This window comes from Betta splendens, chromosome 24 (genome assembly GCF_900634795.4).
Source record: "Betta splendens chromosome 24, fBetSpl5.4, whole genome shotgun sequence".
In the NCBI taxonomy this organism is placed as follows: domain Eukaryota; kingdom Metazoa; phylum Chordata; class Actinopteri; order Anabantiformes; family Osphronemidae; genus Betta; species Betta splendens.
This window is the reverse complement of record NC_040901.2, coordinates 1,440,590-1,468,481: the sequence shown is the minus strand read 5'-3', so window position 1 is coordinate 1,468,481 and position 27,892 is coordinate 1,440,590. Positions and strand designations below refer to the sequence as shown.

At 43.2% G+C, this 27,892-nt stretch overlaps 2 protein-coding genes across 4 annotated transcripts in view; one reads left to right on the top strand and one right to left on the bottom strand.

Moving 5' to 3' along the window:
- The window catches only part of LOC114850884 (NACHT, LRR and PYD domains-containing protein 12-like), a 369,265-nt gene that overhangs the window by 290,154 nt on the left and 51,219 nt on the right, over positions 1-27,892 (bottom strand).
- Positions 6,975-25,986, top strand: LOC114849846 (RNA binding protein fox-1 homolog 3-like). 3 transcript variants are annotated; one of them, XM_029141594.3, is made up of 11 exons: positions 6,978-7,521; positions 9,105-9,251; positions 12,824-12,877; positions 13,519-13,611; positions 14,360-14,420; positions 14,526-14,579; positions 16,282-16,414; positions 16,539-16,578; positions 16,675-16,739; positions 17,718-17,796; positions 19,216-20,750. In XM_029141594.3, exons 1-11 carry the CDS (start codon positions 7,309-7,311, stop codon positions 19,258-19,260), a joined length of 984 nt encoding a protein of 327 aa, XP_028997427.1. In that variant the 5' UTR covers positions 6,978-7,308; the 3' UTR covers positions 19,261-20,750. The 3 variants fall into 3 exon arrangements, with proteins under 3 accessions (XP_055362266.1, XP_028997427.1, XP_028997428.1); XM_029141595.3 differs by lacking the exon at positions 19,216-20,750 and adding an exon at positions 21,458-25,986 and having other exon boundaries at positions 6,982-7,521; XM_055506291.1 differs by lacking the exon at positions 13,519-13,611 and having other exon boundaries at positions 6,975-7,521.

Sequence of the window (27,892 nt, the reverse complement as noted above, 5' to 3'; positions counted from 1 at the left end):
GCTCTGTGTGGGCGGCTTGGGTCGCAACACCTGCCCTCCTGGAACTGAAGGTGTGTGGGCTCCCTGGCTGCTAGGATTCCTTCCTCTGCTTGCTGGATGGGCGTAGTGGCGGAGCCCCTCACATCACCCTGGCTTCCACAAGTGGCATTGTTCATGCACCAACGTCTGCCTCACCCTTTGGGTGAATAATGTTAAGCTACAGCCTTACTAACCTTGTAGTGGGACACTTTCCAAATCCAACTGTAAGTATTATTGATACTTATCACTACCAACATGAATAATGTGTGAATATAGAATTTGTGGTGTTGTATGTCATGACTTTTATTAAGTAGTATGGGATATGTATAATAATGCACATATGTATGTATATTGTATGTATATGTTTGTATTAGTATGTGCACATACCTTAGCACTATTATTGGTATTAGTATTAATCTCCAAGGTAAACCACAGCACAAAAATTGTTTAGTTATGAATGTGTTAGCCTAAGGTACATCCATGCTTCTTATTTATTTTATTCTTTTTTTTTGCTCCGATTGTTTACTTAACAGATTTGCTTGGTTTCAGCAGCTGGTTGCACCCCTTACCCCCCCTCCCCCCCACCCTCCCGCATACACACCCTAAAGCAGAAACCTAACCTGTCCACCAACACAGCAACATCACACACATTTTGGATTAGCTAAATAAACCATTAAATAAACCATAAATCAGGAAGAGTATATATATTCTATATATACTCTTCTTGTTAAAGCAAAGCTGTCCATCACAATATGGCATTCAGCGTAATATATGCTGCTTGCTTAACTGCTGGACAGAACAAAAAAAAAAAAAAAAAAAGAAAAGATGCCTGAAGAATGGAGGAAAAGCGTTCTGGTGTCGAGTATGGTTTCATGCCCCGTAAGAGCACCACTGATGCCATGAGGTAAAGAAGGTGCAGGGGTTCACGTACTTGGGGTCAACAGTTCAGTGTGATGGGGAGTGTTGAAAAGAGGTGAAGAGGAGAGTGCAGGCGGGTTGGAGCAGGTGGAGGAAAGTGTCAGGAGTGGTGTGTGACAGGAGTGTCAGCAAGACTCAAAAGAAAGGTTTTCAAGACAGTGGTGAGAGCAGCTCTGCTCTGTGAGTTGAAGACGATAGCAGTGAGAAAGAGACAAGAGGCAGAGATGGAGGTAGTGGAAATAAAAGTGCTGAGGTTATGAGTGACAAGATTGGACAGAATCAGGAACATATGGGGTGCCAAATGTAAAAGTAGAACCTATAACTAGTTTTCTCACATTTAACTAAATGACACAACATGTTTTCTCACATTTAGTTAAATGTGCAAAAGTCTAAATGTAAATGTTAAATCTAAATGTAAATGTTAAATCTAAATGTAAATGTTAAATGTTAAATCTAAATGTTAAATGTTAAATCTAAATGTTAAATGTTAAATATAAATGTTAAATGTTAAATGTAAATGTTAAATGTTAAATGTAAATGTTAAATGTTAAATCTAAATGTTAAATGTTAAATGTAAATGTTAAATGTTAAATCTAAATGTTAAATGTTAAATCTAAATGTTAAATGTTAAATCTAAATGTTAAATGTTGGCCGAGCGTAAAACTGAATATTCATGAATGGGCAAGACTCCATCCCTACCCTCAAACAGCGCTGGTCTCAGATCAGAGACGCGAACTCAAACACGTCAAACAGTACGCATAGCTCCGCCCACATCTGACTCTGGATCGGTGCACGAAAATACTGGAGAGAAGCTTGAAGTCGAAGCCATCATGGCCGCCAGCTCCGACTCCCTCCCGTTGGGGGAGATTGAACGGGCTGTAACGGCAGTTGTGCGGGCTGAGGCTCCGCTTCAAACTGCCGTTCTGTCATAAACACCATTAATGAGAAGTCAAGTAGGTTTAAAAAGAATATTTCTGTGGCGCCGGTGGAGAATTAGTTGGCTAACTATACTAGCTAGTCGAAGTTACGTCCAGGCTAAAAACAAAAGTTTCCAGATCAGATGTGGGCGGGGTTTGCGCGCATTGTTTGAGGTGATTGAGTTCGCGTCTCTGATCTGAGACCAGCGCTGTTTGAGGGTAGGGATGGAGTCTACTTGCCCATTCATGAATATTCAGTTTTACTCTCGGCCAACATTTAACATTTACATTTAACATTTACATTTAACATTTAACATTTAACATTTAACATTTACATTTAACATTTACATTTAACATTTAACATTTACATTTAACATTTACATTTAACATTTAGCATTTAACATTTACATTTAACATTTAACATTTAACATTTACATTTAACATTTAGCATTTAACATTTACATTTAACATTTAACATTTACATTTAACATTTAACATTTACATTTAACATTTACATTTAACATTTAGCATTTAACATTTACATTTAACATTTAACATTTAACATTTAACATTTACATTTAACATTTAGCATTTAACATTTACATTTAACATTTACATTTAACATTTAACATTTACATTTAACATTTAACATTTACATTTAACATTTACATTTAACATTTAACATTTAACATTTACATTTAGACTTTTGCACATTTAACTAAATGTGAGAAAACATGTTGTGTCATTTAGTTAAATGTGAGAAAACTAGTTATAGGTGCTCCTTTTACATTTGGCACCCCATAGGAACAAGCTCATCAGAGGGACAGCTCACGTTGCAGGTATAGGCAACAGAGTCAGAGAGTCCAGGCTGAGATGGTGAGATATAGACACAGATTTTGGAGCAGGTCTTGGACCAGTAGGTCACAGGGTTTGGGCGGTATTGAAATATTACAGTAATATTTATACGAGAATATTATAGAAAAATATGCAACATGACTATTTCCTCATAAAATGGGTGTGTCCTGTGAAGGAGATGTAGATGTACATTTTAGAAAAGGTTTTGAACCAGTACTTCATATGGTTTGGACGGTATTGGATTATTGATTTCTTGAAAATCGACGGTCCCTAAACCAACGTCTTCATGTGCCGAGCGTTCTCGTTCTGAGTCCGCGTAGCGAACACGAAACGCGGATCGCTTGTTCAAACACGGACCGCTTGTCTGGAGGTACTTTCAGTCGAATGTCTGTTGAATGTCCAACGTCAAACTAACTTCACCGCATTGTTCGACCGCCAGAAGTGGATCGTGTCTCTTCTTCCTCTACATTAACAAACAGACGCAGTAACAGTAATGTTGTTAAACACTCACCTCCTCAACGTTTCTTCTTCTTCTTGGTGTTTATTTAACTTTTCCTCCTTCTCCGTTCTCTTTAAACGGAGACTGATCTAACTGAACACGTTCGGTGTTCGCTCCTGGATCACGTGATCACTGAAGCTCCGCCACTCCGTTTACAGGAACCAGGAGAGCTGAAGCAGCGGAATGATGAGGAAGAATGCGAGCGTTGTGCCTTCAAACAAGGCGTGAACATGTGGGAAGCTACAGGCTGCAACAGCTGGATGTGGAGCATTGTTGTGATGATGAAAGAGCCAGTCTTTCCTGCTTCCAGTTGTTTTCAGCTCATCTGAGCTTCCCAAAACTTGGTCCATTCGGATGCTCTGACGCTTGCAATTAAGTATACTGTTACCTTTAACGTGACTCTGCAGTTACAATAAGGGAGCAAGTTATTTACCGCGTATGTTAAGTGCCCGTGGAAGGTTTCTACGCGTTCATCCTCCTCCGTCACGTTACGCTGAATGGCCACACAGTCGCGAATGTTTGACTTTTCTCCTCTTCTCGGCCGACAGGATTTTAAAATGAAGAGATAAACACAAACGCCCGTGCGTCTGCCTTGAACTCGGCTCCTTCTGCTGGATGTGCCGGCGGCGGCGGCGCTGGTGGCTTTGTGCCGAGCTCTGATTGAATCGGGCACACAGGCCGATTTACATATGTTTGCCATTGTTATGGGGGTTAGTGAATATTATGTAGCAGGGCTGGAGGGAACTGTCAGCCAGTGGACCTGCGACACACTGAATCTTAAACAGTCTCTACTCTTTCATGAACATGATTTCTCTGTCACTCGTTCTCACACACACACACACACGCACACAGAGGTTGGGTCTTGGAGTGTCCCCGCTTGGCCAACGAGGGACTGGGAGTGTCGGCCAATCTCTGCTCAGCCAAGTGTTAAATTAGATTCCATTGCCTCTCTGTCAGAGCTGGGTGTGTGCAGGTTTGTATGTGCCACACACTCTCATGCATAACTCACTCACAGGGGCTGGATCACTGTCACACACGCTAATATTCATTCAGGATATTGTTCTCAAGCCAAAGTCAGCACAGTGGCTTTACAGGACGGCGCTGGTGCTAATAACGACGCCATAATGTAGAACAGTGACTAATATTTTCTCACGGTGGCGAGGTGAGAGCTGAACTGATGGATTGTCCGTTTTCAGCAGCTCACCAGCGCAGGTGACAGGCAAACTAACAAACAGCTGATCAACCTGCGCTAAATAATGGATTTGTCATTTTGGGGGGAACATAATTAGAGGAGCTGAAAGAACCTGCTGAGATTAGAGAAGGTCAAAGCTGTGCCGCGTGAAACTGCTGTAAATAAAAGTTGGAGCTAATTAATCTTTAAAGCGTGAACTGGATCGGCGTGCCGTCAAACTATTACAGAGAAGGAACCTGAAGCCTCACAGGCAGCTGTAAAAACCTGCACACAGATCGAATACGTCGTTTAGCAACGGATTTAGAGATCACGTGTGGCACCGAAGCAGCTGCCGACGTTTTATTACATATGATCATTTTGAATTATTTAAAATGTGTTTTGTTGCTGTACCCGATGTCCAACAATGTGTTTTAAATAATAGAACAGCAAAAAAAATCTACAAGACTACTATAGATACATTTCCAAACCAGCAGCAAGAGGTTTAGCCAAACCTTGGGTGAAGCCAATTAAGGTGGAATACAGCACCATTACTTTTTGTTTACTGACTAACTGTCTGCAGTGTTTGGGGAGAGCTCTTCCTCTGCTTTTCCTCAAACTGCTCCCCGTCCTCTCTTTCTGATGTCTGCAATGCACATCAATATTAATCGCTCCCTGAAGCAGCGAGAAGCGGCGTGTTGACACAGACCGGACCAAACAGCTGCATAAGGCAGAAGCCTGAGCATGCGCTGTATTACTGTCGGGGAGTGGGCCTCTGAGCTGGACCGACCACCGGACCCCCAGCCACTGAAAGGCGTTGTTTGATTTCTTCAGAACGGCTGTTTTAAGGTGGTAATTGTGCATACACACATTTTTCATTTCAAGAACGTTTATCCTCAAAATTCAAGGTTGTCACAAGTTTTCTGGTCTGAATTACAGTCAGCGTGGACACAAACTACATTAACTGAGTCAAATCAGTTATATCAGTGTGTGTGTGTGTGTGTGTGTGTGTGTGTGTGTGTGTGTGTGTGTGTGTGCGTGTGTAAAATCATAAGGGCTTACTGTAGTTCCTGGAACAAGCACCAGGCTGCTTTATGGCTGAAAAGGAGGAAATCGATACGAAGCCAAGCACTTGCATGTGTGTATTGATGGCTTTTATGATGCTGCGTGTCCGTGTACTTAAATGACTATCAATTGTGAGGATTAGTTTGAGTTTCAGAAGTTTTTGGGGAGGTGGTCACATTTCGTCCACAAACTGCCACGTGTTCAGAGGGATGGGTGAATTTGTATCATACATGCACCTGGTGTGTCAGTGGAGCCAGAGTCCATCAGACCTTAAGCAGCGGCTTCCATTGAGCATTGAGCCAGAGCAAAAGAAACTCAATGAGCAAAGGGTACAGAAAGGCAGCCAAACAGAGACTGATGGCTGATCCAGAGAGATGGATGGAGGGAGAGAGGGATGGATAGTATGATTTAGCTGATAGGAGAAATCATTTACCAGCACAATTTGTTGACAAGGATCTGGGGATGTCTCAGTGTGTCAGCGCCTCAGTCACTTTGATGGATGACGGAAATTCACGGCTATAACACTCTCTCTCACTCTGCCTCCGGCCCTTTTTCCTTTCTTCCCTCAGCCGCTATTGCTGCTCTCTCTTTTCTACCTTAATCCCCAGCAGAGCAAAACCACTTTCATCTGTGCTTGTAGGCATGACCGTGTGTGTGTGTGTGTGTGTGTGTGTGTGTGTGTGTGTGTGCGACTATTTCCTGCAGCTCTCACTTAACAGATGCAGTTTTTTAACCCCTTAAACTTAGTTCATGAGTCATTGGGTGTGTGTGTGTGTGTGTGTGTGTGTGTGTGTGTGTGTGTGTGTGTGTGTGTGTGTGTGTGTGTGCGACTATTTCCTGCAGCTCTCACTTAACAGATGCAGTTTTTTAACCCCTTAAACTTAGTTCATGAGTCATTGGGTGTGTGTGTGTGTGTGTGTGTGTGTGTGTGTGTGTGTGTGTGTGTGTGTGTGTGTGTGTGTGTGTGTGTGTGTGTGTGTGTGTGTGTGTGTGCGCATTGTTCGTCTGGGCCCATACATCAGCTTAGGGCTTTATCAATGCTGCAGCAGGGAGGCCTATTGATGAGGTTCCTTGTTTTAGTGAACCAGGACTCGCCCCAGGCCGCCTCTCTCCACCCCGCACTGATTCTGTGCGATTAGCACTAAGAGAAGTCACGGCCAAACAAATGGAAAGTTATTTAGCTCTCGAAATAAGAAAACCTCTACAACGTAACTGTGCTGACGGGAGAGTTGTGTTTCTCCCCTCTGTATGTTTCCAATGTTAATTCAACCAACTTCAATGTGTTTTGTTTACTTCTTGTTGTTTCTTCTTCTCTGTTGCTCACATGGGATCGTTTAGATCTATATAAATGTATTATGTACATTGTAGCACCTGAATGTATTTATTGTGAACTGATGCTAGATAAATAAACTGATTTGAACTGAATCCTATTAGCGAAGCAACAAGAAACAATGTGGGCAGATCCTGTGCTTAGTCGGGTCCCATGTATTAAAGAGCTCCACTAATGCTATTGATCGGCTAAACTTTGGAAACAGCTAAGGTCAGAGCCTCGTTGCTGTGACTGATTTTTCAATTTTCAAATCCCTTTCTATTAAGTTAAGTGTGGAAGAAAAGCACCTCTGTCAAATGGATTCATCATCAGCGGTTGGAGGAAATTATAATTTGATAGTCATGTAAATCAGGCAGAACCCGGACAGAGGAGAAGGAGCGTGACAGCGTCTGGTGTGAAGTTCCTGCAAATAGATCGATCGGGATTGTGGAGGATTTACATTACGCCTGTTTTACGCTTGTTTTGGCTTCATTAACCGCCCGCTTTCTGTGCGCTTCCCCTCCAGGGCAACCAAGAGGCCCCGGCTCCCCCTGAAGCCATGGCCCAGCCCTTCCCGCCGGCCCAGTACCCCCCTCCGCCGCAGAACGGGATCCCCGCGGAGTACGCCGCGCCGCACACCCACCCCGCCAGCGACTACACGGGCCCCAGCGCGGTGGCCGAGCACGCCCTGACGCTGTACGCGGCCACGCACACGCAGAGCGAGCAGCCGGGCAGCGACAGCAGCACCGCCCTCACAGCCAGCACAGTAACAGTGAGTTACACTAACCGCACCACCTAGTTGTGGGGGAGCGCTCGAGCTGTCTGCCCCAATCAGAGCAGAGCACGCTGGGAAGGCACGCGGGGGTTGTGTAGACGGTGATGGCAGGACGAGGAGTCCAGCAGGAGGATGCACGGTGAAGTCAGCATTACTGGGAGAGTTTGTCACAGGCTGTAACTGTTACTGTCAAGAGAGATGGTTACCACGGAAAAAAAGACACCGTGCACGTGCTCATGTGGCCTGAAACTCACTTGGTGTATTTGTAGTATTTGCAATATATCAGAGAAGCATATCTTATATTAGCACAAAACATGTTTTTAATAATCTGCAATATTACATGAAATACAAGATAAATCTATAATTGATCTGGTTGGATCTGGTCACTGCTCATACCTGACTATTGTTCACCATTGTGCCATCTCTAGTGAGGGGAGATTCTTTAGCCGTGTGTAATCTAACCATGTGTAATCTAGCGATCTGTCACCACTCCCATCTGACAGCTTCCATTATAGCCTGCGCGGGTCGACCACAGGCGCACTGCTGAGCTCAGCAAGTCAGACGCCGACACACACACACACACACGCACACACACGCACACATACGCACACACACGCACACACACACACACACACACACACACACACACACCTCCTGATTACACACCCAGTTAAATGTCCCAGACGTGTGTGTGTGTGTGTGTGTGTGTGTGTGTGTGTGTGTGTGTGTGTGTGTGTGTGTGTGTGTGTGTGCGTGTGCGTGTGCGTGTGCGCGTGTGCGTGTGTGTGTGTGTACAGCCCCGTTCCCTCCGTCTCTTGTACACGCCGCATTGTGGAAGCTCGGCCTGCTTGTGTATGATAATGCTCATGTAATTATTTCCTCGCCCTGCATGGCTGCTCTCTCGTCAGGCAAGAGCGCAATGGCCACATACAAAGCCAGACAGATACACAGACAGATTTAGGCCGTTGGCTGTGGTGAAGGAAGGTTCACGCCCCAGAAACCGTTTCATACTCCGCTCGGCCTAATAAAATGCTACTGACAGCATTATTGCACATATTAATACATGTGACGCAAACATGTGAGAAAGCCCAGTGCGCTTTGCATTTTGAGTTTTGACAGCAGTTCAACCCTTGGCCACTAGAGGGCCTCGCCTTCCAACTGAGGCTGTGCCTCCAGGCCACACAGGAAAACCAGACCACTGATGCCCGTGTGTTCCTGTTGTTAATAGGTCAGTAATGATAACGTGTCTATAGAGGACCTCTACACAGGTGATGTGATAGCAAGTATGAAGCAAAGCATGTCACTCACAATCCACCATGTGTTATATGAGGTGAACAGTGAACAGTGAAGTTTTAACATAGAGAAACCAGACCTCTGTCACCCGGCTTATGACCTTCTCCACATTTTAATCTACCCTAACTTTGCATTTATTCTCATTGCATCAAATTTGTTGCAGTTACTTTCCAGTCACACAGGGAGGGATTTCATCATGAACTGGTTTGAGCTTCCACCCTCAGTTCCTTCAGCTTGCCGAGGACTGTGGGCATTGTTGACGCCGCCTTCCTCTTGTTTCCCTGCAGCAAGCGGAGGAGGTTGTGCAGACAGAGAGCTCCCAGCAGCACCTCCTGCAGCCCAGCGATTCATCTGAGAAGCAGCAGCCCAAGAGATTACATGTGTCCAACATACCTTTCCGCTTCCGAGACCCTGACCTTCGTCAAATGTTTGGGGTGAGAAAACAAAGACACGCAATGAAGTAAACTCTCTGTAGGTTGTGGAGCGGTGGAGACGGACGACAGGTGTAGTATCTAGTTTAGCTTCTGCGTTCACTCTCTAACTCCTTCACTAACTTAACATACCTGCTGTGTGTCGATGACACGTGTCTTTGAGCCAAACGGAGCTCTGAGATCTGACAGGACGACTATGGAGACGATACATTCAGTCGTCTGAGGCTGTGATAAGATCAGGAGTCGCTTCAGCGGCGCGGTGGCGGTACCGTGTGACCTGGCAGCCTGCGACGATGCTCGCATAATTGCTTCACAAGTGCCTTTTAAGAAATGTAGAGATAAAGGGCAGATTGTATATTGATCTGTGTCACAGAGTCACAGTCAAGAAGATTCTTTTAATAGACATTCAATTACAGCCGCGTAGCGTTCCTGCAGTACATGTACATAGCCTGAACATAGCAACGACAAATTGATGCAGACTGATACTAATGCAGCAGCCAGGACTGGGGGGGGGGCGCATGCGGTCCACACTCATACGCTCCGTCTCGTTTCTCCCTGTTAATGGTCGGGCTTTAAGGATTAATGACTGTGGCCGGCGCAGCAGCATTGCATTCCAGATTCCATCTGGGCTCAGCCTTTAACCACAATGGACCCCAGTGGCACTCTCCTCCATCCACTCAAAATAGGACTAGTGAGCAACAGGCTCAAGCTCCTATTATGGTCCGGCTAGACGACCGGCACAATGCAAACAAAGGCAATATGCGGGGGCATTATAGTAAATGGAATCCTGCGTCATTTCAGCAAAAGCTGTAATAGAAAAGCGATAGGAGAGCATTAAACAAAGCCGTATCAAGAAGTTCAATCAGAGGTGATGCAGCCACAACCTGGAGGTCTGTCGCGCCGTGGCTCACAAATAATACACATCTGATACATGCAGCTTATGAAGCCAGATTGCCGGCTGCAGCAACGCAGACACACAAGGCGACGAGCCACAGGATCAGAAAGAAATAAAAGCGGGTTCATTAACCAAGCTTATTTGAGTTTAATTCATAATTAGGGAAACACATTGGGAGGGAAATTACCAGGCCGGGGAAGATGCTAGAACGATAATTGCCATTCACAGCAACGATGTGCCGATTCAATTCTCTCATTGTCAAGATTTTGCTGAAATCCAGTTATCTAAGTCACACTCCGACCCGCGCCTCTCTAGATATTTACTGAGACTGACCGCGTTTCCTTGAATGACTTCTGATACGTGGACCCAGAAGCCGGTGGATGCGACCCGCTCCCCGAGCCCCACACCGGCTGAAACCCGACAAGCCGATATGCAACACGGCTGTCGTCCCCTGGGCCTCGGCTGTTTAATTAATAAGCAGGCACTTAGCGAGCCAGCCACACGAGGGTCCTTACTGTCACATTCCCAGAGGTGGGGGTCCTAACTGAGTCATTAGATACTCAGCCCACATAAACCTCTCTCTGGCACACGCACACCTTCCAGCAGTGTGTGCACCAGGAGTTGGGTTTTTGCTAATGGACTTTTAATGACACCTACTCCTGTCTAATCACCTATTCCAGCATTCCAGGTAGCTCACTGTTTCCGGCGAGGGAATTCTCTCTAATGTGCCCTGTTCACGGCTACACTCTCATTTGCCTCCCCAATTATTCCACACGGCTCTGATTTTCGCCGGCGTCGCCTCCGAGGAGGTAACGTGTAATTATAATCCGAAGGCGTCAACGTATCGGCACAGGAACGAAGCCGTTCGAGAGCCTGATGCCAGCACGTTTGTGTTGATTGAAAGATTAGCGCGTTAACTATTAAGCCACAACACCTTTGTCTGAGACTTGAGATGAGATGATGAATATGAAATATTTTTCATCCTTCTGGAAAGTTGCAGCAGCATAGAATCATCACAAGAACTCAGCATTTTTCCCTTTACCCAAATAATGGACTTTAAAATATTAAAATTTTATGCTGTATGTTCAGAAGCAGTGGTTAAAACATTGCATGTGGGTTGTGAGTATTTGCACTTTATCCGGTGATGCATATACATTAATACTTAATCCTGAAAACAACAATGTGCAAAACATTTTATGTAGTAATATTGTTTTCAGTGTTGAATTTACATTTTTAACTTAAATCAAGTAAAATGCTCAGTTTGAGCAACAAGGTTTGAATTATTGATGTCTGAACTTCTTGCTCCTGATCTCATTTTGTAAATTAATATTATTAATAATTAATGTCTTTATTGTATTTTCAAGTAACTAGCCAAGTTTGCACCAAAACCACAGACTTTAGAGGATTTCTGTTGAGTTTTCCGAATCAATCTTATTAGACGACCGAGATTGTAATCAACAGGACACGGGACCGTCCACACATGCAAACATGAGCGCAGAGTCAGCGTCATGAGAACATGAGAACAGAGTCGCAGATAAATAACTGCTGTGTCCTGTAACATCTGCGAGCGTTTCTGGTGGACATCTTCAAGGCAGGTGCCACCGCTGTGACCTTGCCTCCTGCCTTTTCCGCTCGCTCCATGTATATTCATTTATTGAAATAAACTACGCGATTCAAGGTCTGCTTAGAGCAAGCACAAGGATAAGCATTATCATATATGCAAGGCTGGTGCTGCTTCAAATAGCTACAGTACAGCCAACCCTGCTCTGCACTTTTCGCAGTGATAGTTGTGCTTTTATTGAGCACCGATCATCATCAGGCATCGGCCCCACCTTCGCTTCGGTCCCGTTAGTTCAGTTCAGCTTCTCAGTGATGCAAAAATAAATAAATAAGCCCATAAATATGACAGAGGAACATTCACCACCAACGTCACCGAGCTGGAAGTCGTGGCTGAAGCTCAGTCTACATAATTAGCTAATTAAAGTGAAGCATTGAGGGAACATATAGAAAGCAAACGCACGTTGAGACGCTGGGAGCAGATAAACAAATGTATGGTTCATCATTAGCCCTGATTGGCTTCCCCTTTCCTCTCATTATTGCGCCATATCCCAATGCTCCGTTTCCTATTTTAAGTGTGAGGGTCTGTCCCTCCGCAAACAACTCTGCTCACTTCTTTTGTGTGTGTTTTTTAAAGGCGAGGGGGGAAAAAGCATGATGGGCATCATTAAGATCAGCGGTGCGTGCTGAGGCGTTGCGCTGCTATGGCAACTGCATCCACCATTGTAATGTTCATTACCACTGCACAGAGTTAGTCCTAAACGCACGCACACACACACACACACACACACACACACACACCTCTTTATTACCACCACTGAGCTAACACAGCATTAAACAGCATTAAGAGTAAATGGATAATTTATTAAGCTGAGGGGTGGAGGAGGGGAGTGGATACAACGGTTTAATTCAGAGCACTGAGTGCCTGACATTTTTGCAGCGTGGAGGGGAGGGGGGGGGGGGCAATGTGGAGCGGTGCAGGGGTTTTTGAGTTTAAATGCACTGAATAAGTTTATCTTTTCTGCGCTGGAGTGGGAGGGAAGCGGCTCTGCCATGTTGCCATGTTCTAATTATTTCCTCTCTTTATCCCCTGTGGTCCTCTCTCACTCCCCGTCTTCTGCAGCAATTTGGCAAGATTTTAGACGTGGAGATTATTTTTAACGAGCGAGGCTCCAAGGTAAGTGCGCTGAGGCCAAACAATTATAAACTCTCTCTCTCACACACACACACACACACTTTATTCATCCCATGCCTCCTTTCTTCACGCGGCCCTGCGTTCTGCCCACTGTCTTCACAGATCTCTTTTACTCCATGTAATAGTTGTGTATAAAACTTGGTGCGAAATACCGTCAAATACTAGAGGACTATCTGTAAGCTGCAGGCTGAGTGAAGTATTGAGGCCCTGTACACAGGCAGTGATGTCACTAATGCAAACATGTGCCCATTATATAGACATACAGACACATTCATCTTATCTTGCTACCACATACAGTAAGGATTGAAGGATGTGAAGTACTCAGCTGTGTCTAAAGCTCCATGTGCAGCATAGTAATAAGTAGACTGTGTATGTGTGTGTGGTCCAGACGTTCTCACCGTGACTCCACCTGTTTGTCATGACTGTCCCGAGCAGCCTGACGTCTCTCTGGCCTCTGCTTCTAGATTCAAACTCTTCCCGACCTGCAGCTCTGTCATCTCTGCTTTGTATCTCTCCTCTCCTCCCCTCTTGTTCCCCCGTCCGTCTCATCCATTCATTTCCTGACTTCCTTCTCTTCGCCCCCCACCAACCCCCACCCCCACCCCACCTCATGGCCACTGCAGGGCTTTGGGTTTGTAACATTTGAAACGAGCGCAGACGCTGACCGTGCGCGGGAGAAACTAAATGGTACAATCGTAGAGGGACGCAAAATAGAGGTGCCTTCTCCTTCCTGTCCCCCACCCTGTTCTTTGACTCCCTTCCTCCCCCCTGACTCTCTCTCCTCTCTCTTCCTGCCTGACGTTTCCTGCAATACCCCCCTCCCGCCCCCCGTCCTCCTCCATCCTTTTGCTCTCTCCCACCTGCCTGCTGCACCTTGAACGCTGCATGCCGAATCCTGATGCGTAAGTGTGTGTGACACCAGGACAGACAGATACGTTCGTGTGTGAGTCCGTCGCGCTGCGTTCTGCTTGGTTTCATCTTCTTATGGGTTGCGTTTTGTGCCATGTGCATGGAATTCCAGTGGTGTTTGATCTTTGCTTGTGTTGCTAATTGCTAATTGTTAATGTAGACCCTGGGGTTGGTTAAAGTGGATGGAGACCCAACGTCACAACAATTTACAGGAGATGAAAACTCTTAAAATCATCTGCACTCACAACGTTCAGTTCGATTTTTCTACCATATAAAAGCGTCATACAGTAGTTTGTGTCTGCATGCGTGTTATGACCCATGTGTTTTATTATTTAACATCCGATGTGATCAGGACGCTTCTGTGGGTCGTAACAGCCGGAGGAGCCAGTCCTCACGCTTGTTCGAGCGCTGGCTCCTGAGTTTCCTTCTGCATGCAGCCTTTGCTGAAATGCTACAAAAGAGCAGCATGACGTGCGACGTGGTTGCTGTGCCCACGCTGTGTGTGTCTCCGGGGGGGGGGGTGTCCACGCGCTGACCTCTGTCTGCTGCTGACAGGTCAACAATGCCACAGCGAGAGTGATGACCAACAAGAAAGTAGCAAACCCTTACACAAACGGTGAGTCCTGCAATCCTCGAATTGCTTGAAATGTAGTAAAGGAATGAAGAGAATCTGGTAGATGACGATCTATGTGAATCCCGTGTGTGTGTGTCTCCTGTGCAGGCTGGAAGCTCAATCCAGTGGTTGGAGCTGTGTACAGTCCAGAATTTTATGCAGGTAAATAAGTTGAAGACGTGTGAGATCGTCCACTTTGTTGATTACCTGAGTCTTTGGTTTGTACTTGTGTGTGTGTGTGTGTGTGTGTGTGTGTGTGTGTGTGTGTGTGTGTGTGTGTGTGTGTGCGTGTGTGAGCTGCAGTGGCAGCTCGGTTTTATTTGGGAGAAATGCTGAGGCTGTCTGCTTCCCTTAACTGCTCTCCTTTTTGCTCATTAGCCTAAAATCTGCTCATTCCCAGACAGCTTTACAGCACTCTTCTAAATATCCGCCCTGACAGAGAGAAGCAATCCATCTCTTTTATTTCCCCTTCACTCCTCTCCTGCCTTTTCTGGCTCTGCTTCACTACATATAAGTAAAGTGCTGGTGGATGTGTCCACCTCAAACATTTCACATGCCTTATATGATTAATAAAAAATGAGGTCTGCAAAATGGTGCATTTAGTTTTTGTGCCCAATTTAACCAACACCCTCAGTTTTTCTTAATTAGGTTGCACATTTATGTAAACTGGTGTTTTAAAGACGCTTCAGATCTGGTGGCTCCAGACTTCAAGCCTCTGGTTTTGACCTCCTCAGAGCTCAGACCAGTGAAGTGTATCAGCTTTGACCTTTGCCCTCCAGTCTGGATGTAACATTATGAAATATGATAACAGCAGCAACTTCACAAAGTAAAAAGTAAAGTGTAGCTTGTTGCATTAAATTAGAGGTTTAATTTGTCAATTGTCAGACAATTATATTGGTTTCCATTTTCTTAAAAAGTGAGCACGAGCTTTCGTTTCTCATGCTTCAACTTCAGTTGATGCTTTCATCGTTTGGTGGGTCACTAAATATATGTTTATTTCACTCTGATGTTTTGAAACCTTGCTGTTGCAATGTACAGTAGGATGATTATGTTTAGATTGATTTAGAGCCTCGTGACATGCACTATCATAAAACCAGCGTTCTGTCTGGAGCGGAAGTATTAATAATAAACCTACAAACACACATATGCAACATCAGCAGCACAAGAATCTCATACCAATGCGCAAAAATACTAATCAAAATGTATAACCTACACTTTCTGTAAACAACCCCGGATAAATCACCACCATTTCCCGTGCACTTTATGTCGGTATGCATCATGGAGGGCACTTCAGGCCTTTCTGTATCGGTGGATATTGCCTGTTTATGCTTTTTAGAGGACAGCTTGCTGTCAGGAAGAGGGTCCTGCTGTTATTTGTGGGCTATCGCAGCACCATTATAGCACACAGCAGCCATAGCTCATCATCAGATGGTATTCATACTGTACGTCACAACAATGGGGCCACAGGAATAACACACATGCATACATATGTAAACACACAGAGCTATATATGTGCTGTAGATGTCTGATGTGCAGAAAGGTAAACACGGAGGAGACCTCGGGGAAATGACATACTCCACATTCTGTGATGCTGTATGTGTGGAGGAAGCGGAGGCAGGGACAGATCACATTTACATCACAGAGAGGGACACTGATGAATGGTGTGGTTCTAAGCTCGGCCTTAACACACACATAATACCTGCTGTTATCCATGCTCTAGGGTCTGATGTGTTCAGGTGATGACACTGTAGCACTAGGAGGCTGACATTTCTAGGTCTTTGAGTTCAGCTCTTAATGTGAATGAAGGTAAATTCGGTGAATTAAAGTCATTTTCCTTCTCCTTTTCTTGCCGTCCGTCACTCAGTGACAGGTTTTCCGTACCCCAGTGCAGGCGCAGCCGTGACCTACAGAGGGGCCCAGTTGAGAGGGAGGGGTCGGACGGTCTACAACACGTTCCGCGCCGCGCCTCCTCCGCCACCGCTCCCTGCGTATGGAGCGTGAGTACCTGCACGGCACACAGTCAAATGTCCCACATACAGTACTGTCGCTACGCAGCCGCTTCATAGGAGAGAGAGCAAAAAGCTACGATGAAGCTCAGTGCGTGATGTCCTCTCTTCACAGTGTGGTTTACCAAGATGGCTTCTATGGAACAGAAATATATGTAAGTCAGAATTTATTATTTGTGAAATCGTTTCAATTTGTTTATTTAGTTTAGAATATTGTCTTCCTTAATGTCACGTTGACTGTCTCTCATCAGGGAGGATATGCAGCTTACAGATATGGCCAGCCAGCTAGTACTGCAGCAGCTGCATACAGCGATAGGTGCGTTTGTTGTTCTTTATATTTATCAAAAATGTTTGTATTTGTGTATTTGTTACAACAATCCCCCCGGACCCAGACCGCGTTCCAAACTGTTTGAATCCCAGACGTCCCTCCCTCTGCACGCTTCCTTCCTTCCCGTGCCTTCAGACCCACATCACCCAGGGCCTTGCTGCTGAGAAGCTATAGAAACAGGCAGCAAACATACGAGACTAGAAACTGCACGGTAACGTACAGTATAAATGAGAGGCTGCAGAGACTGCGACTACAGAGGAGAGCACGCACAAACTTAATGAGATGACAGAAAGGAGAGACAGGAGCTACTGTGGGCGATAAATAAGTGCAGTAGAACCAGTATGAGACATCATTAGAGGTGTGTACTGTAGCTTTTCAAAGTGTAGTCATTTATTTCACTTTTGGCCACTAACTGATTGTTTCCCCTTTGATCATAATGCTATCTCCGTTTCTTTTCACGTGTTTCTTAATCTTTTGTCTTAGTCCTCCTCATTATTTGTAAGGTAAAACACGTGTCCCCTTTTTCCTCGTAAACAGAAATGAATTAACAGAAATTGCTCATTCTTACCTTTACAATGCGCATTTATAGGGCGACATTGATTCATCCCAGGCTCGTCCTCAGCCTCAGTGAGGATGGACGACGTCTCCTAGAGCCCAGTTAAAGTTGACGACCCAGACCTTATGTTTCTTAAGTCATTGTAGTGTGTTAGTGCTCGCTATCCATTATCCAGCTGTTTGTTTTAAACTCAACATGCTTGTGTTCACCGATGCATTCTGATACTGCAACTGTTGAAGAGTTCAGAGGCTTCCTACTGAGCACATCTGTAACCACGGCGACAGATGCAGGAGATCCTTCAATCCTCAAAAAACATTTGTGATTTTGTGTTTAAATCAAATTAGGACACAGCCTTTTTTCGACTGTGTTTTCATATTAAACAGGGCATCTGTCTGGTTTCTCCTTTACAGTTATGGCAGAGTCTATGCAACAGCGGATCCATATCATCACACGATCGGTCCTACAGCCACATACAGCGTGGGCACTATGGTGAGTCTGTCACTCGCTTCCTACTGCATGACCGCGTCAGTGCTGCTTTCTGATGGCGAATCGCGGCGACTAGAGCCGCTTGCTAACATGCCGTACTGTCTGACAGCGCTTCAACACAATAATACTAAACATTACAATAACTCACAGCGTTTTTGACATGCTTGATTAATATTCTTATAAGATCTTCAAGTAAATTACACCTTCCTACGGACATGTACTTTAATTTTAATCACTTTCAATGTTTAATGTGAGTCCTGCCACTTCAGTAAATGAAAAAGGGACTTATTCTGACGCTCCCCTTTCAATTTCATTTGGCCTGAAGCTACTTGCTAAGAAACTCAGCTGAGACTTGAAAATTCCTGTCCTGGAGTTCTGCAAGGGGACAAAGTCGTGTAGTTAATGTTTGTTTTTAGCTAGCTTTGCAGCTAACATCAAAGATGAAAAAAAAAAACCTGATGTTGAAGGAGCTTTCTTTCTCGGGGTGTGGGCAGGGATTAAGAGTGGAAGTAGACAGAAAGACACAATTAGGGAGAGAAGGAGGAGTGGTGACGAGCCGGTGATGTGTGTTGGTGCAGCATCTACTACGGCCTAGTGCAGCTGCTAGCTAAAAGCCTTCATTAATCGCGACCACTTTTTCCATTTCATTTACCTAATTACGAGAGTGGCCTGTGTCATTAATTGAGCCTTTCTTCTCTTTTTCCTTCAAATGATTCCTCCCTTTTTACATTCACCCATATTTTATCAAATTGTAATATAGAAACTCTGAATAAAATAATATTATGCTTCACTTTGTAAAATTTGGCATCAAAAAAATATTTAATTAATTGTTGGAAGTGTGCGACTGATGAAAACATTGTTATTATTAAGTTAATAATATTGTTGGTCTTATGTATTTGATCACAGACAAAAAAGATCAATTCCACTCCTTGTACCACTCTACAGCAGAAGGTTAGGCTTGTGTTGAGTGAGCAGGTCTTTATGGGGCTTTATGCAATAAACCAGCACCAGATTTGACTAAAGTATGAAAGATCCACAATAAATCAGGGGTGTCCAGTCCTCGTCCTGAGCTTCTGTCCTGCTGGTTTTCCAACCCCTGATGCAAGTAAACGCAAGATCAAAAATCTTTCATCCTGGAGGGAAACAGCTTTGCCTGTTACAGATGCTCAGTGTTCAAAGGGAGAGGAAACAATAATCAGGGAAGAAATCCTGCTCACAAATAGAAAAAAATAAAAAAACTTCACTACTGTAGATTAGTGATTGGCAACAAATAAATAAATTAATTTGAATTGTAAAAACGACATCTCATAAAGGAGTAAAGTTCATTTGGAGGAATGAGAGAAGTTAAGCTTATTCTTAGTATAACAGACAAAGGTTCTTCCTTGAATACTGATCGAAGCTTTTTCATCTTTGATGTTGCAGGCTAGCCTTTACAGAGGAGGGTGCAGTCGCTTCACTCCCTACTAGAAAAGAGGGAGACGCGTCCTCTTTACGTCCCCACAAAACAGACACTAAACAGCCGCACATGAATACACACAATAACCCTCTCCACCCGCTACATGGAAAACTAAACGCAAAATCCTTCCAGGAGGTAGACTTGACCCTGAAAGCCAAGACTTATTTTCACAGTGTGTATTCAATGTCACCTTTTGATGTAATGTACTTAATTTGGGGGAGGAAATGTGATTATTTGTTCCAGTACTCGTGTGTGTTGTAGAAAAATGAAGTTGAGAGCTGTCTCCTCCCTTTATCAGCCTTCTGCTCTGTACATCTCTGTACATGGCTGCTCAGCTTTCACTCATCCTCCATCGCCGTCTCACTCTCACTCGTTAACAGTGCCATTCCAGTTTGAGCAAATCATTTTAGTTTGGATTTACCGCATATGTCATATAAACACTCAAGCCCCTGGGAGCTTAAACAGGGAAGGATGCATGAAAGTCATTCTCAGTCAACGTGGCTGTTGACAGCATTTAACATACTGTCTACCAGCAACTTGTATCCAGCCAGTGCATCTAGAGACAGCCTTCATTAGTGCTTTTCTGTGTCTTTGCTGTGAGGAAACATGATGGAGGCAGTTTATCATTTCCAATCAAGCATCTGCCTCAGGCCACCATATTGATTGTCAAGTAAAATACAGGATATCTCATCAGTTTGATTAGTTGTCTGAGGAACGAGTTGTCACGACGATCTCTGTCGTGGACAATAAAAATGTAGAGATAACACAAACACACACACACACAGGTACAGAGCTAAAAAGCAACACAGGCCAAGAAAGATCTGAGCAGTAAAGCAGCTGAGTGTGACGAGGTCGTAAAGATGGGAGTCGATAGCGCAGGGAGAGGGGAAGTGTGAGGAGAAGCAGCATCCAAGGCGGATTAGAGATAAGAGAGTCCACTCAATGAGCACTAATCTCATTAGAAGATATTTCAGTGACTGCTCCTGTGTTGTCTTTGCTCTTGCTGCCTTCCTGTTTTCAGTGAAATCACGAGGAAGGGAGAAAAGCGTTGGTCCTCGCTGTAGCAACCATACGAACCCAGATGAATGTACACGTATGGTGCTTGGATTTCTGCTCTTAAAACGATTCATGTCAATAAAAACCTGCTTTTTATGCTTCTTTTATCCATCATCCTTGAAATGTATGTATGTCTTAAGGCTACGAGAGCCAATTGCCTGTATTTGTGAATCATGGAGAGACGTTATAAAAGATAGTATCTGTTGTTGTACAGTGACGCCAGCATTAGATTCTTTTACTAAACGAGATGAAAATATATATCAAAACATAACCGGTATGTTTGGGTTTTTGTACAGCTACGTATGAGTAGTTCAGGTTGGATATATTTTATAAAACAACTATAGGCTTAAACTTGTTTACATTGGATTTAATGTCTTTCTATGTGTCTGTGGTCACAGTGTGTGAGACTTGTCTTATTAAACTATAGGGGTTTCCTCTGTCTGTAGCAATGTTTCTACATAACTTTCATTTTTCGCCGCTCTTGTACATTACGACAAGTAAAAAGCTAAAAGAATGTAACATCTGTTTGATCACAGGAATTATAGTACAAGATGAAACATTTTTAAATAGTGTAGTATAGAATTATAGTCAAATATATATAATACAAAACCTGAACCATTACCTGCCCGTTACCTAAACATAAACTGGGCTCTTATTAAATGTAAACATTAACTAGCGATAATATTTTCTTGACTTTTTGCATAAACTTTTAGCATGGCCTTCTCCAGTTTAAATACAAATGAAAGATAACATAGTTTAGATCAAGATAATTTTAGCATTTAAGATCAAATAAAATTAAGAATAACATAAGATGAGTCTGATGTTTATTTGCTGCTGTTAGGTCCCATCACGTTGAGACCGGTCACTAACAATATTTGTCCTAATCCAAGCTGCTGTTAAAGGCACTTTTTTCACCGTGTGATATTATGATTTTTTTCATTTGTGTAACAGCAATAAAACTATTTGTTTACAGAATAACAAAGCTGTTTTAATGTCAGTGTTTTTGAGGCATATGTTTACTTTCCTCAGTGTAAAGAAATAAAACAAACCATGTATTTACTGTACATCCTTTTTTTACCAAGTCAAAGTCGCACTTCCCGTCTGAGAACGTTGTCCTCTTTACACTGACTCGCTTGTTCTCTCTTTTTTTAGTAAATAAACGAATCACTAGCGGGACATCAGCTAAAAAAAGAGAGCATGGACACAGAAGGACAGAAAAAAGAGCAACTGACACAAAAAGAGCAGATTTGCAAAAGGAGCCTTTCGCGGTGTGACAGGAGGCGAGGAGGACACTTACTGTATGGAGCTCCGAGGCCGGAGCTTCTAGTCCACGGGGACAAGTCCCTTCTGGCTCTAACCCCTAAAAACCAGGCCTTGCTGACTGAAGGAGAACAATTAGACAGATCATCATAAAAACATTTTATTTTTGTATACTTTTTTAAGTTTATGATATCCAAAAAAAGCTAACTAATGTATGTATATACATATTATATGTGTGTAATATAGTATGTATGTTTAACAAAAAAGGAAAATTGTTATTGCAATGTAGAAGAAGGAGGTAAATGATGCCTTCTTCTGCTTCGTCCTTTGATTGTCCACCTCCCTCCCCCATCGCCCCCTGCTGGATGGGGCAGGAGCCATGGGGAGTGGGCAGAGCAGGGGGAACAGGTCCAACAGACATGTCACTATGTGATTGTTATGGGAAAACGGAGCAGTCTTTATTTGAAGCGTTTCGAGCCTGTCTTCCACTAACTGACTGCGGTAGTGTAGTTTCTACTTTTCTGGTTAGTTTTGTCAAGTAGTCAGCATTTTGTGGATTCCAGAAAAAAAAGAAGCATATGAATAAAATACATATTCTTACATTTGTCTGTGCAAATAGAACTAAGAGGGATGGAATTAAACCTTTCTATTTGTATGGATCTCTACTTTAGTGGCATCCTTCTGTATTCAAACATTGTACTAATAACATGCTGTCAGGTATGGATGGAGAGTCAGTTGTAGCCATTTACTAATGTTGTATTTATTGTATTACCAGTAAAAAACATTTATATATAAATATAGATATATCTATTTGTGGTCTGCAATTCTTGCCCTTAGTTTTTAATTGTCATGCAGGATCCAATGCACTGTCAATGTTTGTTCAGTTTTCTACTTGTGTGAAGTTCTGTTGACATTTCTATGGTTTTGTTTTTCTTTAGTTCAGCTACTGAATGTAACTTCGAAAACTCTTAAACTTTTTAGGTAGATGTTTTTATATACATACAGTAATCTGTAAATTATAAACATGTAGATGATATAGCAAAATGTTTCTGACAATATGCTGGACTTCTTCTTCTTCTGATGACCCAAACAGACTGTAATGCCTTGGCCAGACGAGAAGAAAAGAGAGGAAGGAAATGAGAAAAAAAATGGAGGCGGACGAGGGAAGCATTTAAAAATAACACCAGTTCTCTGCAGCCTTAGGGATCTGGAGGGAGAGACTTCAATGTAAATGCTACGGGATCAGTCCCAATCTTTGTCAGCCAGGGGTTTGAAAAATGTATAAACGCAAGGAGACGTGGCGCAGAAAAAGACGGGGAAAGTAAATATATTTCAAATGGCGGAAATAACAGACACTTCCATTTGTCTCTGAGAACAGACGCTGGGTCTCCACTGTAGAGCTTCCTACTGCAGGTCAAAACCACGGAGAGTCTGATCTACCTTCTTTACCTCTTGTGACGTGTGTGCGGATTCAGAATATTATAAATCCTGTCCCATGATCATTCTTTAATGTGAAAAACAAAATGTGACATTGTTATTGTCTGTGTTCAATGTGTAATATTACAATGTGTTCCACTCACTGGCATTTTATTAGGTTCACCTGCTATTGGGGAGGTTTCATTATGTGGTGGCACATGAAACACTCCAATGTGAGTTCACAATAATAACCAGTAAGAATGAGACGATGGACGTGTAAAACAGTCCCATTAATAGCAGGGTTGTCATGTTGAACGGACTTAGACTGTGCAGACGTACCTAATAAAGTGGCCGGTGAGTGTTTATCATTTCAGATCGTACATATATGCAAGTGTCATGCGAGAGGATACGAACCTTCAAAACTTTGTAGTCACTTAGAAATTCGTTTTTGACAGAAAATCGGATTTTCGAAGAATCAATATATTAAAGAGATCCAGTGTAAAGCTTGTTAATACTGTCTTCTAATGAAAGCCAGTGTTCAGATAGCAGTCAATGAAAGAAGTGCCAACTGTGTTGATGCTTCCGTTGGCTCAGCTCAGATGTGTGTAGGAGTACAGACAGCTGTCTTTTTAACCAATGAAATCCCTTCATTTGTTGTGTGTGATATATTGAAATGATCCTAGTTGACTGTATGTTGGAGCCCTTCGTATGAGGCAGTGGGTCATGACCAGATGTTTACTCCTCATCATCGTCTTTATTCTTTCTTGTCCAGTTTATCTTTGCAAACAAACTTGGACTCTCGTGTTATTCTTTTGACGACTGTGGCTCAGTGTGAGGCCTTTCAGTCGTACATCCCAGGTTTGCAAATGCATTTATTTCTCTCTCAGCTGAGCGTGTGCGGCCGGCGGCTTTGTTTTCAGTGTCGTGGACGAACCCCTGGAGGAACGTCTTAAAGCATCACAGACTGGGACTGAACCACTGCGGGTGCATCCTGCGGACGGACTTTTTTTTTTTGAAAAACTCTCTCCACCCCATCGCTCGGCAGAAGAACTCCCTGCGGTGGGATGAACTAACGGATACAAAACGGACTGGTTGCATAAACACGGCGGGAGAAACCCAAGCGAGACTTTATGGACAACAAACAAAAAATGAAAAGCAACTAACGATGTCAATCTTCGGAGATTCAGGACCCCTCTGATCTCTGACATGTTCTTTTGATTCTGATTTCCCCCCCGCTCTTTCACTTAATAGTTAAGACTTTTGTCCTGTTTACATGTACTGTAAGTGCTCTCTATCCATCACCCACTGGAGAGATTAAACGGTGTGAAGCAGCATTCATTCTAGCTCTGGTATTCTCTATGGCTGATTACTGTACCCTTCTGTTTAAGCCAGCATGCTGTCCTTACTGTGACCCCCGAGGCCTCCCACCTCCCATCCACATCCTCTCCAAGAAACCCCTGCCTTAAATTAAACAAAAACACCCATAGAAAAACTAGGGCATCGAACCTTTACCTGCATTACAGTACACAGACTCAATGTTCCCTACGCTTCCTACCAAAACAGTCAGTATGTGTGTTTTCCTCTTTGTAAGCGGCCTGGTAGCTCAGTTGGTAGAGGGTCGACCTCGGAAGGCAAAAGGTCTGCGGTTCGATCCCCCGCCTCGGCATCAGGTGTGTCCCTGAGCAAGACACTTCGCGCTAGCTCCCCGAGCGCCGCTCATGTGGCAGCTCACTGTTCCCCCAAGGGGGATGGGTCAAATGCAGAGAATGAATTTCCCCACTGTGGGACTATTAAGGGTTAATTTCTTCTTCTTCTTTTCTTTCTTATTGTGTATACCTCAGATAAAAGTCCAAAAGCAGCTAATATTATCTGACACTTCCTGGCAACCAGACCCTCCATCCTCCACTCCCAGTCTATAGCCTATAGAGCCTGACTACAGCTACAGTTCAGCCAAAACCACACCTACCTCCACCATAAAGGCCACAGTATACTTGCTGCAGAGACAGTTTGTGTGTGGGCTCGACCTAAAGGCTGCATATGAACGCTTCCCACCTCTGATTATGCATTATCAGCTTAAAGCTCACGCCACAGCGGTACATTTCCTTAAATGGTAATATAGATCATTGCAGTTATTGTATTTCTTTAAGTAAAGTTCTGGTAAACAGTGTGAAGTGAGGCTACAAATGCAGTTCTTTCTTCCAAATTGGTTTTTAAGTCAACGCAAATTAATTTACTTGTTGGTTATGATGATGTGTTCATTTCCTTTGAGATCTGTCTCAGTGAGCACAAACGTAAAGACTATGCATCAAGCATAAATGTTGAAAAACATTTAAATATTTATAATTGATTTATACATATATATGTGTATAAGCTGCACTATCAGCCTGTGTGGAAACAGGAACAAGTGGGCGAGACGTTCTGCCTTCAAACAAGGCGTGAACATGTGGGAAGCTACAGGCTGCAACAGCTGGATGTGGAGCATTGTTGTGATGATGGAAGAGCCAGTCTTTCCTGCTTCCAGTTGTTTTCAGCTCATCTGAGCTTCCCAAAACTTGGTCCATTCGGATGTTCTGACGCTTGCAATTAAGTATACTGTTACCTTTAAAACCCATGTCATTCCCCAAACCTCAGCAGCCTCCCTGTCCTATGCAGATCCCGAAGCAAAAACGTCTGAATGCTGATTATTGAGTAAAAACTGAAAGAAAAACTGAATTCTTCCATTCTGTTTGTATTTGTGGGCTTTTTTTGTCTCATTCGTCAGGTTGTGGGTCCAGTGTTGCTTTATTCTTTATGTATCCTCCCTTCTTCTTCCTGATCAGTAGTGGAACATTGTATTACTGTACATTACACAAACAAAGAGATCCTGATGTCTAATTGCAGCTTCACTTAATCAAATAGTTTTTTTGTTTGTTGTTTTTGTTTTGTTCTAGGTATTATTAGATTTTTACCTGGTTATTATTTATGTATGCTCTCAATCTGCTTCATCAAATATGGTTTATTGTATATGATTATCATAACTATTGTTACAGTTATTGCTACCACAGCTATTATTAATAAACACTTCTTTCCTCAGTAACTCTGTCCTGTTGTTATTTTAAAAGTCTTTGAGCATGAGCAGCACAAATTCATACACACATGATAATAAAAAATTAAAAGGTATCCAAAACTAAACTGAGAAAAAAATCTAACAAATCTTTAAGCTTTTTAAGACATAATTTAGATCAGATTTAGTTAGAGACAACTCATTTGACTACATGCAGTGTTCAGCTAATCTGATATTTAGATAAATGGCTCCTTCTAGTGGCAGTTCCACACTCTGAAACCACCACACGCTCAGAATCATCAGTGGTGTGAATGCACCACAAATACGCCTGTACCCATGTTACAAAGTATGCAAAGCACTTCTCCTAATACCACGACCTCTGCTCCTTTTACGCCCCAGTGGCTACAGGGATTCACTGGGAGCCTCAGTTATTAGACTCCATCGTCCCAAAGTCAAATAAAGCCAATGCCGTCGTCAAATGTCTTCGTTTAGTGGATGCCATAGACAGTCTATTTGAGGTAATACTCGTTGCCTTTTGTTTATTATGTAAAAACGTGCAGCTCACTGTCTGATATCACAGAACCCATGTAATAATGATAATATGGATGATTGACTAGAGAAGCGTTAGGGACTGATAAAGCTTTAATACTAGTCAGTGGTGCGATAAATTAACTTCTCTAAAACAGTTCTGAACAAATTTGTGTTGTTAAGGTAAATAAACAGATTTAATTATAATGAGTAATCTATTCATAAAATAAATTCCCTTTCATTTATGTTGTCTCTTAGGAAATATGTCAGCCAAGATACGCCACTTCCAGAAATATGCACACTGAACCATCCGAACCATGTTTTAGTTATAAATTCAGATGCTGGTCAACCTCCTTGATACACGAGTTACTCACTGTTCTTTTCCTTTTCTCCCTCTATCTTACATGCCACCATCGTATTTCATGTTAATATAAAACAGGGACCTTTAACGGCCGCTAGACGACGCCGTTACGCTGCTGTAATAAGGCTGTGAGCGCAGATTGTCCCTTGCCGGACACCGTACTGTCGTGGATTCTAACGTTTTCTATGTTTTTTGTTAGCAGACTTGTAATAGATAAAGTTCTGCTATCCATCTGGGGCATGTATTTAGTGGTACATTTGTATAAGACACTGCACTATGTTGTGGTATAGAAATGTATATGTTTGCGCTAAGCAAATTAATGTGTTGTTGTCACATGGAGTCGCAGAACAGTAACTTAGCCTCAGTTGTGAAGGACTGTTTTGTATTTAATATATGGATATTTGGTATGGCTTTGTTTCGTTCATATTTCATTCAAGTCAGCGGATAAAAGTTGTATGATAAGATGAGTTTCACTATGTGACCGATAGGTGGCGGTACTGCACCTTTAAGGATACTGTCCGCTGTCTCATCTGCGGTTCGTCTGTTAACTGACGTTTGCTTCCCTCCTGCTTGTTTCAGCTGCTGTCAGCGTGTCTGGCCATCGCTCCGACAGCTTTTCTCAACCAGTGCTGTAGAGGAGGGAAAGACAGGTTAACTAGCGGGTCAAGGTGCTGCTGTTGATTTGGGTGCAAACAGTGGCAGACGCGACATCGCACTCAGCATTTAAAGCTGCTCTGCTCATACTGAATTACACATTACCGTCTGGTATAAAAGTACACGCAAGCACAACACTCATGTAATAGTATTATTTGACAAATGCGACTGCAACCTAAAACGGACTGTCATGACTCATTAGTAGAGTAACAGACATCAGATCAAAAAGAATAGAGACAATGTTTATTATTTAAGGCCTAAATCCCAAAATAATGCTAGATGTTTTTAAGGTCTTGTTGTGAAGTAAACGGTAAATACAACCTTA